The sequence below is a fragment of the Myotis myotis genome, unplaced genomic scaffold (genome assembly GCF_014108235.1).
Source record: "Myotis myotis isolate mMyoMyo1 unplaced genomic scaffold, mMyoMyo1.p scaffold_m19_p_5, whole genome shotgun sequence".
Taxonomy (NCBI): domain Eukaryota; kingdom Metazoa; phylum Chordata; class Mammalia; order Chiroptera; family Vespertilionidae; genus Myotis; species Myotis myotis.
Genome location: NW_023416357.1, coordinates 83,372,131 through 83,387,181, shown reverse-complemented (window position 1 = coordinate 83,387,181; position 15,051 = coordinate 83,372,131). Strand labels below are relative to the sequence as shown.

The following is a 15,051-nucleotide window of genomic DNA, read 5'->3' as shown; positions in this document are numbered from 1 at the left end:
GCTCACCTGTCATCCCAGGATAGCTCCCCACACACTGACCTTTCTTTAAAGGTCTAACTCAAATGTCACTTCTGCTGTGAAACCTTCCTCGGTTTCCTGGGTCTCCTCCAGGCACCCCCTGCCTTCGTCCCGTCTGCTTTCTGCACCATTGAACTCTGCTCCCCACTAGACAAACCATGGCATGAAGAGCAGGAGGGAAATTAAAGCTTATAACTGTGCACGAATTATAAGGGTTGAGCAGCTCAAGTTGGCAAATTCTGAATAAGAAGATACATCGTTTTAAAAATTCACATTTCCACAGTCCTCTTCCTTGATACATTCTTGGCAGTTGTTTCATTGCTGGAGCCGCCCACCAGCCCTAGGAGATAGTGGGGCAGGGAGGTTTCTCCCCATTTTATAGCCAGGGAAACCAAGAGCCAGTGAAACTGAGTGCCTGGCCTGGGACCTACAGCTGAACCCAGTCGCACACGGGCCTTCTGTCTGGGCCCTGGGCTCCAAGTTCCAAGATCTGGGAGAAGGTTGTTTAGGAGCAAGCAGTGAGCCCGCGGTCCTCAGTAGGGGCTTTGCCAAGCCCGAGTCCAGAGGGCCAACCTGGGGAGCAGATAAGACCACACGAAGCTGTTTGTTGTTGGCATGGAGAAGGGCTGCCAAGGGCTTTTCAAAAACCATCTGTCCTCCAGTGGGTGACTCGATCCCTCACTGGGCACGTCTGCCCTCCTGCCTTGGCCTTAGTGGACACAGAGAGCAGGATTAACCCCTGAGCCAGAGCTCCTGGGCCCAGGAGGCTCACTAAAGTCACCCTTGACAAAGCCTCTGTGTCAGGGTCCCTCCACGGACCAAACAAAGCAGGAATTCTTGGGTGGGACCTCCACATCAGAATTGTTCTTAGTTCCCTGGGTAACTCCAATGTGAGGCCAAGGTTGAAAACCCCTCTCACCCCCCACCTCCCAAAAAAAGAAAACCCTCTTCCAGATTGTCCCCAGTCCTGGAATCAGAAAAAAAGTGATAATATTTCTGGGGGATGGGGAGATGCCTGATTTCTTTTTCTTTTCTCCCCACTCCCCTCTCGCTTTAAATAGTATTGGGGGTCTAGGACAGCTGGACCTCAAAGTTGCTTTTGACCCATCCTAACTGGGTCTAGACAACCCTTCCCATTGCACAGCCATCCTGGGGAGCCTCTCTTTCTTGCCTCCACTGACAACGTGGTTCTTTGGATCTGGGGAGCTCGTGGGGTGACACTGTCTTGGGGTGGGGGGAAGCTGGGCTCCCCCAGGGTAGCCAGAGTGCGATGGCTGTGTGTGTGTGTTTGTGTGTGTGTGTGTGTGTGTGCAGCCTCCCTATTGCTTGACCTCTCTAGCTTTTGGTAGGCTCTGGGCACAAGCCCCTGAATTTACACAGCCCTTATTTGGACCCAGTCCTCCACCACCTGGGGCAGAGCTGTGATTTATGTTTGCAAGGAAAGAACAAGGCCAGCGGACATTTCGCAGTGTCACTGAGGGGACAAGGAGAAGGTGCCTGCTGCCCTAGGGCGTGCCCACCCTAGAGGGCTCAGTCCCAGGCCGGATCTTTCCCAAGTGTTGCCTAGCCCCCCGGCCCCTGCCCCCTCATCCTTTGGCCCGGGGCAGAGAGCTGGCTGGTACTAAAGTCCCTGGGACTGCCTCAGCCTGTCTGAACCTCAAGTTCCCCAATCGTAAAGTGAAGACAGTAATTGGTAACCCTCAGGGTTAAGGTGATCCTGTGGGGATTAACTGCCTCACTCTAGGCGGGAGCTCTGGGAAGGCAGGCAGGTGTTCAGGGGCCACACCTTGGAGAGGGGAGGCCCAGACAGGTCCAGAGCTGCTGCTCTCAGGCAGCTGGGTGGCAGGTCCTCTGGGCTGTCTCGCTCCCCCCCGCTGGGCTCCACCTGATGGTGCGCACGTCCCATAGCCCCGTTCAGGTCCGAGAGCCAGTGACCTCTGTGCAGGAAGCGCCTATTCCCAGCAGTGCTGGTCCAGAAAGTCAATCTCACGGAAACAGCTGCCGCTCCTCCCCGGTCCCCCACTCCAGCCCTCCTGCCTGGCCCTGCTCCACCCTGTGCAACTCCCGTGCCGGTCCCCACTGAAGGTCTGGTTCTCATGGCAAGGAGGACTCGCACAGGAACCTTACCCCACCCAGCACACCCTACCAAATGCCTTGTGAACCTTCACTTCCCTTTTCCCAGAGCCAGGAGCACCAAGGCGGGAGGGTCATTCCCAGGGTCCCCCAGGGTGTGTAGCAGCCCCACAGGGGTACCCTTGGGACCTGTGCAGGGCACACCCTAGATGGTCCAGGACTGCCCTGAGGTCTACTCCAGCCTCTGCCATGGCCACACTCCCTCTGCCAGGAGATGGACACTTTACCCAGCTTCCCTGTCCTCCTTGTGTTAGACACACACACACACACACACACACACACACACACACTCACGCACATTCACATGCACACCTGGATACCAGATCTCCCATGTGTATAAGCCTGTCAGGTGGCAGACCTTTGCATATGCCAACAGGCACTTTCACATACCCTACAACCTTCCTCCCCCCAAACACACAAATACACACACACACACACACACACACACACACACACACACCTGTCCAAGGATGAACTTGTGAACAGACATTTATCCCGGAAACCTTCTCCACTATTTGATGAGATATTTGGCATACACACCCATGCCCACCTGTGCAAGAGCATGCAACACACTCATTCATGTATGCATGTGTACGCACGTGCACACGCACACACATACTTCACACACACACACTCAGAAGTCCCAGTCCTTCTCACCAGGGACAGACCACAGTAGCAGTTTTCCAACCACAACTCCATAATCAACTAACCCTGACCTTCCTCAGAGGGGTCCCTGCCTTCCCAGGGGACAAGGAACCTGCTGAAGCCACACCGGTCACTTTGGCTGCTCTCTAGTTCAGGTCCTCTACCCGCAGGGCATGTGTGCCACTGGGCTGGGTCCGCAGGTGTGCAAACTGCAGGTGCCTGCAGACCCAATGGGAACAGTCCCTCCCCAGCATGCGTCCAACACCCCACTGGGAGAGCACGAGGGACGGAGCAGGGGGCCCTCCCTCCACCCAGGGCAGCAGACCCCGGACACTCTGGGGACCATCCCAAATCGTGGGGTATCTATGTGACAGGTTTCCCTCAGCATGGGCTGGGTCCTGGGAAGGGCAGCTCCAAGGATCCAGTGACTGCCGGGCTCCTGCCGGGGAACCCTGGAGGATGCTGGGGGTGAAGGGCACCCTCTCATCTATTAGCCCAGACACCTGGCTGGGAGGATGGAGGGCTGCAGGCGGCTCCGGGAACAGGGTGAGGCCTACCTCCAGGCTGCGAGGGGTGGATGATGGACAGCAGGAGCAGGAGGACTCCAGGCCACAGGGCTGTAGCTGTCGGACCCGCCATCTCAGGGAGAAATGCCCAGCCTGCTCTCCGCGCCTCGTTTTATCCCCAAAGCGTAATTGCTGCCTCCTCGGCTGCGAGGGAAGAAGGGAGGGAGAGAGGGCGGGCAGGAGGGCCTGAGCAGGGGGAGGCCTGGGGGAGGGGGCCGCAGGGAGGGGGGCAATTACGAAAGGCCGGCTCACAATCCTCCCAGGCTGGGTCTGAGCGGACTGGACTGTGGGCTTTTTTCCTTAAAACACATAGTCACTCACGCGTGCGCATACACACACACACACACACACACACACACACACACACACGCAGTTTTCCCCATCTCTCTCCCGCTTTCCCTCTGTGGCTGTTCTCTCACTGCTGGCCCCGTTCCCGCCAGAAAGTGTGAGGGGGGCCTCTGCCAGGACAGCCCTCGGGAGAGGAAGCAGGAGGGAGGGCCCTGCAGCCCGGCCAAAAATCCAGTCCTAGCCAAGTCCTGAGTGGCCAGGCCCCCGCCCCTCCGGCTGGGCCCCGGGCCCAGTGTGGGGACACAGGCCAGCTGTCCCGCGCCTCTGCCCCCACCCTGGCCCTCCAGACTTCCCCAACACCCCCAGACCTGGCCACAGACAGGCCCTGCTTAAATCTGGGGAAGTGGGGTTTTGGGCTGGTCTGGGGGCTGGGCCAGGGCCAGTGTCTACAGAGGTTGAGGTTGCTGCAGGCAGAATGGCCTGGAAGGTAAAATCGTGTTGTCATTGTCCCCTGAGGCACCTGGGAGCTGGAAGGGGGACCCTGACTCACTACACAGCTCCATTCTGCAGGGGCTAAGGTCACAACCTCCTGCCTGAAGCTGGGGGGTGGGGGGTGGGGGGGGGCGGGGGGGGGGCAGGTCTTTGATCCATGTCTGCAGAGGCCGAGGGGCTGCCCTGGGGGACGGCCTGGGAGTTAAGACCATGTTGGTGTTGTTTCTTGGGGCATCTGGGGGACATGTGGGAGACCCTGGCACACCACAGGGGTCCCATTTACATGGATCAAGGTCACAGCCCCACATGTAGGCTTGTGCAGGTCCAAGTGTCTGGCAAAGGTCAGTCCGGGTCCCGCCGGTGCCCTGTGGGTGCACAGGGGTTTAGGGAGCCCACCAAGGCTGATAGGTGGCCCAGACCCCCTTTATCACTTGGCCCCCACCTGTCCCAACACTAAGCAGTGGAGCCCCCAGACCAGTCACAGGAGCTTCAGCTGCCGGTTCTCTCCCAGCCCCAGAACACCCAGGACTGACATTCCTCGGGTGGCCAGGAGGGGGCGACCCTGCGCTGAAACAGCTGGGACCAGCATTTCCAGCAGGACTGGGACTGTTCCTGCCTAACTGGGCAGGATGAGGACCCGGGGGGTTGGGGGGCCGGGAGTAGGGGGTGGGGGGACTTGAGAGCCAGAGGGTAGGAGAGGGGCACTGGCGCTTGCCCTCATCACAGGCTGGAGGGGAAAAGTCGAGGTCACAAAGTCTGAGAGCTTCTCCCCACCTGCCCTCGCCCAGGTGGAGAGTGAGGGGAGGACACACCACAGCTCCCAGGAAAGGAGGGAAACGACCCCTCCTCCAGCCAGGAGCGCCCGGCAGTCTGCAGGGCTACCAGGGGTGGCCCAGAGTGGAGATGCCAGAGGCAGGCGCTGGACTCCGGGGGGACCTAGGCCTCAAATCTGGCTCTAGCACTTCCTAGTGGGGTCACCTCTTCATAGAGCTTCAGTTTCCTCACATGTCAAATGGTTATTAATATGGCTACCTGGGAGGGTTATTGCAAAGATAAATAAAATGTGGTCATATCTTTCTGTCCTGTGCCGCCTAGATCCCAAATGCTCTGTACTCACCTGGTGCTAGTCCTGGTAATAATGCCAGGTTACTACCACAGGTTCTGCAAGCTCCACTCCTGTCTGTAGAGGAACTCTTGGGCTGCCTCTCTGCTGGGCCACCTCGGGACCCTGGGCCATCCCTTCCTCTTCCCGCTCTCAGGTGATGGCGCTCCAGGAGTTTGGAAGGGGTGGGTGTGCCAGCAGAATTGTCTTGCGGCTGTGTTTGCACAGCAAATGTGCAGCTCTTACTTCCAGGGTGTGTGATTTGGGGGTGTTTTGGGGGTAGCTGATGGAGATTATGAGCCCAAGCCAGTCCTTGGGGAGGTAGGGGCTGCTCAGGGTCAGGGCCTGAGGCTCAGTGCTGGGATATGCCTGCTGGTGGGGAGACCAGAGGGTGCCTCTGCATGCCTGCCCCTCCCCAGGAGGGGGGAGGATGGGGTGCTGGTGCGGAGCGGGGCCCCACTCTTTTCAGGGCAATGACGTGGGCAGGAACCGGCTTTCAGACTTACAAACCGCAGTCTGCTCAGAGTCTTTATTAATTCCAGGACCGGGAGAGAAGCTGGAGCCAGCTGGAGAGAGCTTGCTGTGGGGGGATCCAGGAGAGGTGTGGAGGGGCGCTTGCAGGGATAGACTTGAGGCTGCTGGGCCAGGCCTCTCTCTGCGGGACCAGGGCCCTATATCCTGCCCCCCCACCCCGACCTGTGTTCCCCCTTCTTCTTAGCATCCCATGCTCACTGCAGGAGCCCCATGAACTCATATCCACCAAGGTTCTGCGCACCTCCAAAGGGGAGCCTCAGTTCAGAACCCCATCCGTTAACTGGATTACCCAGTGCAGTTTAGCCCAGTGCCTTCCATACATAATGGAAGGATGAGGGGTTACAGTTATCAAACAATTTTCATCCGTTCATTCACTCATACATTCAAGAAAGCCAACAGCCCTCAGCTGCTCTGGCCCCACTCTTAGCTATAAGGATTAAATAAGGTCATGAACTTCCCATAGAGGGCTCCCCAAATGCTGGGGAAGCCTGGCTTCACCATTATCCTTGACAAGCCACATCTGCGGGGCATCCAGGTGAGTCACTGACAGGCCGTCTCTGTCCTCAGCCCCTGCAGGTTCAGCCCTTTCGGAAGAACAGGGCTGCCAGCCTCCACACGGCTCTGAGCGTGCCGCTGCTTTGCTCAGAAACCCTCAGTTGCCTCCGGATAAAGTCCAGACTTCTGAGAATTGCCTTCAAATCCTTGGCCCTACCCAGCTCAGCTTCTCTGTCACTCTCCTTCCCCCTGGCCGGCCAGCCTCCCTTCTGGTTGATGCCGCTGCTCCCAGCTGCCAGGCTTGTCCTAGAGGCTGGACACGGGACCATTGTTGCTGATGTTCCCTGGTCTCAGCTTCTCTCTCTGCAGGTCTGTGCCCTCAGCATCCTTGCCCCTTGGATCTCTACGAGGGCCCGTCGGTACTCAGAATTTCATCTTATCCCCTGCTGGCCTGGCCTTCAGCGGAGCCAGCTAGAGGATGGAATCATTTCTGTCTCCCGCGTCGTCCAAGAGTGTCTGATAATAGGCAAAGATGCGCTCTTCAGAAGATGGGGACACCGCCAGAATGCTGGGGTGCAGTTTTTGTCTTTTCCCTTGTCTACACACAGTCCTTTTATCCACTGAGTGCAGGGTGCTCTATCTGCATGAAACCTTGAACCAGAGAGAGAGATCAGCACGGGCTGCCTGGCTAGTCTGGGAAGAGCTTGGAGTCAGGCAGACCCAGGACCCTGCTGTGCTCCCTACAAGGTGAAAGTCTCTGCTAACGGTCATTTGCAGCTCTGTGTGCGGGAGGGAGGAGCGTGGCTTTCTCATGTGGACCTAGGTGAGGTTTGCCACAGAAAAGAATGTGGATTGGGTAGCATGGGTTCAAACACCTGCCCTCATCCCTGAGACCCAACTGCAGGCATTGAGAAGATGGCCAGAACCTCCTCATCCTCTGATTTAAAATTTTCTAGTAGTCATATAACATAAAAGATACGTAAAATTTAACCCACTACATCTAAAGTACTATCATTTGAACATGTCATTGATAGGGAGAGTATTAATGAGATGTTTTGCCTTCGTTTTGTACTCCCTTAGAACACATCTCAATTGGGACTAGCAGCGTTTCAAGTGCTCAGAAGGCACATGTAGCCAGTGGCCACCGGAGCAGACAGCACAGGTTGAGACTATGAGGGGACTCGTGAGAATGAACCTGACTTAGGACAAGAGAGGAGGGAAAGCTAAATGGTGACTTCTGCTGCTCAAAGTTCACAGGTGAGAAGGGTGTGAGGATGAGGGAGAGAGCCAGGGCAGGAGGGACGGCCCTGAGGGCTGGCAGGGAAAGACCTGGGCGCACCCACGACAGGCAGCCCCAGGGGAGAGGCCCTGCCCTCACGCTGGTGACCGAGCCAGAGCGGGTACCGCCTACTGAAGGGTACCAAGCAGCATCGGCCCAGAGCCAACACTTTGGCTAGAAAATGAGAAAGGCCTGCGTAGCTCTTGTCTCCCCAGCGGCAGCCGGGACCCCTCTGACCGCAAGAAGCCAGGAACAGAAGGGACCTGCAACAGGACAGGTGTCAGACTTCATTGGAGGTAAAGGGTCTGCAGCCGGAAAGAGATGGGGCACTGCTGGTCTGGGCCACCTGAATCTCACTTCATGCAGGCGTGGCTTGAGGGGAGAACAGGCTGTACGTGGAGAGGGGTTTAGCAGCTGCGATGGGGGCTGGGATTCCAGGACAGGCTGCTTCTGCAACCCCAGGCTAGGGTGCTGGGAGCAGAGTGGGGCAGGGGTGTGTGGCGCCAGTGGTCGGTGATATGGCCGGGATTGACACTGACTGACATGAGTAGCAGGTCACCTAGTCGTTCCTGATAATGGCGGTGTAAAGAGTCATTAACCCAGGGAAGCCCCCGTTTCCTCTAATGGAGACAGGGCTTTGCACACGCTTTTCAAGATTGAAGGCTCATGTCTTAAAAGCCTGGTACACAGCAAGTGCTCAAAGGTGGGATGAGGACCACAGCACCATCTCAGGCAACCGAAGCAAACCGCTGAGGCTGGGGGAGGGGGGAGGCAGCCCCTCCCACAAGTACCAGCCCCCCTACCACCCTGGGATACCCTGCCCTGAGCTGCCTTTGATCCAGCGACCTCTGTGCAGTCACTGCCTCTGCTCAGGCCCTGGTGTTTGCGTGTCTGAGTCATTTGTCAGTCTGGGTCCTTGGCGGGTGCAAGCCAGGGTGGGGGGGGGGGGTGTCCTGGACCGGTCGTCCTGCCCTGTGCTTTCCCACATCGCCTCGCGGGCTGTCCGCTGCGGTCTCGGGGGAACATTGTGAGCCGGGTGCTGGGACCACCCCTCCCCAGGGGACGTGGGATGAGGAGGCCAGAACACGCCTCTCATTTGACACTTGACAGTTTACACAGCACATCTCCCTTTGCGATCACAGATATTATTATCCCGGTTTATAAACACGGGGTCAGGAGCCCTGTCTACAAACTCTGGCCGCCAGAAAGAGCGCTCTCGGTATCTCCTTTAGATCTATTTAATCTTAACTCTGAGGCCCCTGTCACATGGGCGGGCAGCAGTAAATTCTACCCCAGTTTACTGGGGCTCTGCCTCCATCTCGGACCAAAATCCAGGCGTCTCGAGAGTGTGGGGTCTGGAGACAGAAGGGCCCTGACCTCCATGACCCCCTTGTTGGAGCCTCTGTGCCTTTGTGTACCCTGAGACTGGGCCGAGGCTGGGGAGCCTGGAGCCTGGGCTGCCTCGCGGACGCTTGTGAGGAGAGATCCGCTCGCGGGACCACAGAGCATTCTCCCATCTCTAGGGTGGGACGTCTTCCCCCTGAGTCTCCTGCCCCTTTAGGATAGGCTCTCAAAGGAAAAAGGCTTCAGACTGCTTTGGCTTGCAGCCGGGTGAGCTATAGGAGGAGCAGGGTACAGAATGGATACACGCAGGTGTTCATGACGTAATAAAACACCCTGCTACCCGGGTGAGGAAACAGAGTCCTGTAGAAATACACACACTGACCCCAGGTCACCTCAAGACACCGTGGCTGGAGCTGAGGGTTTTGGGGTACTTCACCCTGGCCAACCACACTGCCCTCCTATGGGGCAGTAGCCCCAGCTTCAGGTGCACGAACACCTGGAGAGCAGGCACCCCGGGGGTTTCTGTGCTGGCTCTGGGGCCTGATGGGCAGAGCTGTCCATGCTCCCCCTGCCCCCACCCTGGCCCATGCTCCCTCTGCCTTGTTCACAGCCATGCAACCTCCTGCTCTCTCTTATCACCTCACCTCCCCCAGCCTGCCGTGCCCAGGAGCCCTTCCAAGAGCCTGAACCGGGAACACGGCTGGGCAGGGAGCTCTCTTCCTCCAGGGTTCAGCCGGTCTCCATCCCTACACCACGTTCGGCCACTCCCTGCCCTGGATAGACCCCTCCACCCATGCCCGGAACCCTCAGCTGGCCTGATCCCTGTGGCGCCGGGCGGGTCCCACCGGGCGGGCAGGGCAGCTGCCAGGATGCGGGGTGGGAGGCAGGCGAGGCCGGGCCAGGGGCTCCCACGGGGCCTGGGTTATCTACTCCCTCATTTATTCTGCTCTGCACATTTCTGAGCTGCCTGGTCTGGCTTGGAATCGAGCCTTGGGAGGAGGGGGTACAGACAGGACACTGGCACCTGCAGTGTTCTGGGCAAGAGAAGGCAGTCAGGAAGGCTTCCTGGAGGCGACGATGCCAGAGCTGACTCCTATTCTCTTCTCTCAAGGGGAGATGTGTCCGGGTCGTGTTTGCAGAAGGAGGAAGGCTGAAGCAGCTCTGCCTGAGGCTGGCCTTTGCTCTTCAGGCCACCCACAGGCTGCCTGCTCCTTGTCAAGCTCCTGAAAACACCGATCCAGGCTGTCCCCGCCCTGCTTACGGCCCACCAGTAACTGCTTCTGGGAGGATGTCGGCCCTTCCTGCTCAGCCTTCCACATGCCTCAAGCAGTTTTCATATTGCAGGATGTGGTCCATTGGTGGGGTGCAAAACTGATGTAGTGGGTAAGGAACAGCATTTAAAAATGAGGGAACAGGATGAAATAGATGCCAGTGTAATACATGTGACCAAATTAGCCTTGTGTCTTGAATTTTTTGTCTGAATTACATGTATTTGCATGTGAGCACTGGATTATGATGGACTTTTCTTTCTGGATGTCGCAGAAAGTCTGAAAGAAACGATTGCAATGACTCTTCATGAGTTGATTTTCACCTTCCCACGGGGCTGCTGTCCTCCTCGTGGGGAGGAGGCCTGCTCTAACGTAGACGCCCGCAGTGTGGCTGAGCCCATTACAAGTGAACAAGTGAACTGGGGAAAGGGAGACTCCTTGGCTGTGAGTTTCCCTGACCCCTGCCTTGGCTTGGCCGCAGGGTCATGCTTCTGCCAAGCTGGTAAGAACGGGGGGGCGGGGGGGGGGGTGCTGGCATCCAGGCTCTGGTTGCCATTGTTCTGGAGAGCAGCATGCGCCTACCCTGAGCCCCAAAGCCCTTCAGGCTCCCCAGGGCTCCTGAGAGGACATCTCAGGGGAGATCAGGGATTTCAGGGCACGCTCCTCAGAAACCTGAGGACAGAGGAGGGGCTGCTGGGTGGGCAGGCCTAACGGGGGCCTTAAGCAGAAGAGGTGCCAGGTGGGGTCAATCTGGGAAGGCTTCTCAGAGGAGGTGAGAGGTGGCTTTGGAGTCCAGATTGTACTGTGCTCCTGCCACCTGCTCACCATCCTGGGGGCTTCCATGAAAATAACTGGTTTAACCTCCAAGCAAATGCAGAGGTGCTTTTATTCCCCTATATCAATCACATCTTTTTATTCTGTGGTTTTGATGACTGGATGTCTTGGGGTCTTGCTGCCTCTGGAGGGACTGCCCCTCCCAGGGCTAGCTAATCCCTGGAGAAAGCAGATAACTTGCCCAGGAGCATGCCTCTCATACATAAACCAGCCGCCCCAGAGTCCACGCCCAAACCACCTCCTATGTGGGCTCTCACACTCGGGGCCACTCCCCACTTGCCCTAATCACCCCACGGCCAGGTATCAGACAGCCAGAGACGGCCCCTGTGCCAAAGAGCCTGCTGGGTTTGAAATTATCCCGACGAGCCAATCTGAAATCCGCTTACCCTGCCTCGCCCGTTCCTTCCCTCAGAAGCAACAACAAAGGCTCTTGCCCATGTTCCCCTCCTTCTGCCTCCTGACCGATCCTTGTGCTTCCCCGTGGGGCCCGTGGTGACGTGGCCGCCACCTGCACTCGGGAGCTGCGCGTAACAAGCTGTCTTTCCAATGGCAGTTGTCTCCTGATGGGTTGGCTTCACCATTCCCAATATAATGAAGCCTATATTTTAAAACATTCTTCTCCCATTTTTCAGAGTAAACTGAGGCCCAGAGAAGTGAGTGATGTACCCAAGGTCCCTCAGCCAGTGACAGCAGAGTCAGGGTTTGAATCTTACCCAAAGTCAAGCATCTGCCTAGCCCCAATCCTCAGACAGAGCAGGCCCGGGAGGAAGAAAAGTGGGGGTTCAGAGGTCGCTGAGGCCCATCTCCTGGAGCTGGGCCACTGCACTGGGGGTCCTCCCCCTGCTGAGCCCAGGGCCCGCTCTGGTTGGCGCATCACTTCTGTTCTCTGGGCTCTGTTCTATCTCTGGATTCTTGAGGGGCTTGGAAGCAAATGAGACACAAACTCCCCTGAAAGAGGAGGAGGCAGGCCTGCCCTAAGCCGGGCTCCCTCCTTCTGGATAGCTGGGGCCTCTGTTTCCTACTTTCAGGAGCTCCCTGGGGGCTGGTGCTGTGTCTCAGCCCCTCTGTGTTCCCAGCGCCACCGTGGCCCAGCCCACCACACACACCCGGGGGTAGGAAGAAAGTGACTGGATAGATGTTCCCTGCTCTCTGTCCCCTTCTCTCTGTCTTTCACTGTGTGCCTCTGTCTCTTTTTCTGTGTGTGCCTCTTTCTCCCTCCACTCTCTCCATGTTCCTGCTGGCATCTTTCTCTGCCTCTCGGGACCTAGTGCTGCAGGCCTGCGGCTATCTGTCCCTGGGCTTTGCATTCCGTTGTTTATCCTAAGCAGACCCAGCTGCCCGAACTCTCATTCCAGGCCCCAGAGGAGGAAGTGGGACCATGGGGTGGTCTCCATGTTCCCCACACGGGTTTTAGCTTTCAACTCTGGGGGAGACGCATCCTTCGTCTGCCTCATACTCCACACTCGAAATCACCAGGCAGCCTGGATGGCCCTCCTTCCAACCCCTGCTGATCACAGAGGAGGAGAGGAGGAGGCGGAGGCTGTGGGGAGGTGTGGGTGAGGGGGTGTCGGTGAGGGAAGGTGGGTCTGTGTGTGTGTCTCTGTTTCAGTCTGTCTGGGGTATGTGGTGTGTGTGTGTGCTGTCATATTGATTTGCACAGTGAACTCTGCTTACCCAACAGCTAACTCAACTCCACAAGAGCATGTGAAAGCAAGAATGACACACATGAGTAAAGTACACACAGCTTAGGTGCGCAGTTTGAGCCTTACGAGTCTGTAACCCGTAGCATCACACCCACACCAACACGTAGAACAGTTGCAGCCCCGCAGGCTCCTCTGTGCCCCCCTCCCAGTCAGTACCTGCTGGAGATGACCGCTCAGCTGATGTCTCTCACCACAGATTAGTGTTGCTTAGTCTTGAACCCGGTTGTGAGTTAAATTGTATCTTCCAAGATATATGTTCAGGTCCTACACCCTAGTACCTGTGAATGTGACCTTATCTGGAAATAGAGTCTTCGAAGATATAATCCAATTAAGATGGCATCATATTGGATTAAAGTGGGTCCGAAATCCCATGAGTGGTGTCATTATCAGAAGGCCATGGGAAGACACAGAGACACAGAGACACACAGGGAGGAGACGGCCAGGTGAAGATGAAGGCCAAGATGGGAGTGAACCAGCTATCAGCCGAGGAACACCAACGATGACCATCAACCACCAAAAGCTAGAGAGAAGCATAGAGGAGCATAGCCTTTCAAACACCTTGGTTTTGGACTCTGGCTTCCAGAACCGGAAGAGAATAAAACTCTTTTATTTGAACACCAAGTTTGCAATACTTTGTTATGGTAGCACCAGGAAACTAAGACAGACTCCATATAAATGGAATTCCAACATAGGTTCTCTTTTGTGTCTGGTTTCTTTTACTCATATTGTGTCTGTGAAATGTAATTATGTTGTGTGTTCATTCTTTTTCATCACTATGTAATATTCCATCTTAGAACCGTGCCACAATTTACTTACCCATTTTAATGCTAATGTACATTTGGGTTTTTTCCTTTTTGTTGTTGTTCTTATGAGTAATGCTACTAGGAACAGTTCTTTTTGTGGACATACAGTCTCATTTCTCACGGGGATAGAGCCGGAGTGGAATTGCTGGGTTTGACGATAAGTGTGTGTTTAACCTTCTGAGGAACTTCCAGACAGTTTCTAAAGTGGCTGCACCATTTTCCATCCCCGCCAGCAGTGGATGAGCGTTCCAGCAGCTCCGCTTCCTGTTGACGGTTAGAACTGCCAGTCTTTACATGTTAGCCATTCTGGTGGGTGTATAGGGGTTCCTCATTTTGTTTTGACTTTCATTTCCTTGATGAATAATGACGGCGAGCACCTTTTCCTATGCCTCTTGGGCACTTTGTGAAGTGCCTATTCAAGTCTTCTGTCCATAGTTGAAAATTTGGTTGTTTGATATTTTCCTATTGTTTTGTAGCAGTTCTTTTCCCTCCCCCCCCAAATATATTTTTATTGATTTAAATGGAGAGGCAGAGAGAGATAGAAACATCAATGATGAGAGAGAATCATTGATCGGTTGCCTCCTGCACACCCACTGCTAGGAATCGAGCCAGCAACCCAGGCATGTGCCCTTGACTGGAATCGAACCCAGGACCCTTCAGTCCACAGGCCGATGCTCTAGCCACTGAGCCAAATCAGCTAGGGCTGTAGCAGTTCTTTTTTATGTTGATACAATTCTGTGGTCAGTTATATGTATTAGAAAGATCTTCTCTTGCTCTGTGGTTTGCCTTTCTTTTAATGTTACCTTTTAATGAATAAAAATCCTTGATTTTAATAAATAAAGTCAAATTTATCAATCTTTTCTCTAGTGTTTAAGGCATCTTTGTCCTCTAAAAGGTCAGGTAGACATTCTTCTAGAAGCTTTGTAGTTTTACCTTTCGCTTTTCAGTTTCTGACCTACTTTGATACGAGAGCACTTTATTTATTTATTATTTTTTAAAATGTATTTTTATTGGTTTCAGAGGAAGGGAGAGGGTGAGAGAGATAGAAACATCAGTGATGAGAGAGAATCATTGATCGGCTGCCTCCTGCACACCCCCTACTGGAGATTGAGCCCACAACCAGGGCATGTTCCCTGACCGAGAATTGAACTGTGGCCTCCTGGTTCATAGATCAATGCTCAACCACTGAGCCACACAGGCTGGGCGATACAAGAGCACTTTAAATCTCAGCAGAGCCAGGCTTCAGCTTGCCATCCAATCCCTCCCCAAGCTTGGTGGGGAACTGGCTCTTTCATTGGCCCCAGACCTTCCTCCCAGCCCCCAAATTAGTAAAAGCTCCGAGCTACCTGTGGTTTTCAGGCTGTGCCGGTTCCAACCTGTCAGGATTCAGGCAACAAGTGGGGTCCCCATCCCCTCTCCATATGTACTTCTTTTCCCACCTGTTTGGGACCAGCTCTTCCATTCATACAACTCTGAGGGTCCTCAGACTGGGCCAAGGAATCTCCAAGGAGCCTCCTCACCCCATCCTTCCCCACTCCTCACTTCTA

The 15,051-nt window shown here is 55.5% G+C and overlaps 1 protein-coding gene across 9 annotated transcripts in view; it reads right to left on the bottom strand.

Annotated features, from left to right (window-relative positions):
- Nucleotides 1-3,557, bottom strand: part of ELN (elastin) — a 32,291-nt gene extending 28,734 nt beyond the window's left edge. For 4 of the 9 annotated variants that reach the window (XM_036309310.1, XM_036309307.1, XM_036309306.1 and 1 more), the window contains exon 1: nucleotides 3,354-3,556. In XM_036309310.1, coding sequence (XP_036165203.1) covers nucleotides 3,354-3,435 — 82 coding nt within the window. In that variant the 5' untranslated portion in view covers nucleotides 3,436-3,556. Of the gene's footprint in view, nucleotides 1-3,353 lie in introns of all 9 variants that reach the window. The other 5 variants (XM_036309303.1, XM_036309305.1, XM_036309304.1 and 2 more) reach the window with 2 other exon arrangements.
- Between the last annotated feature and the right edge of the window lie 11,494 nt (nucleotides 3,558-15,051).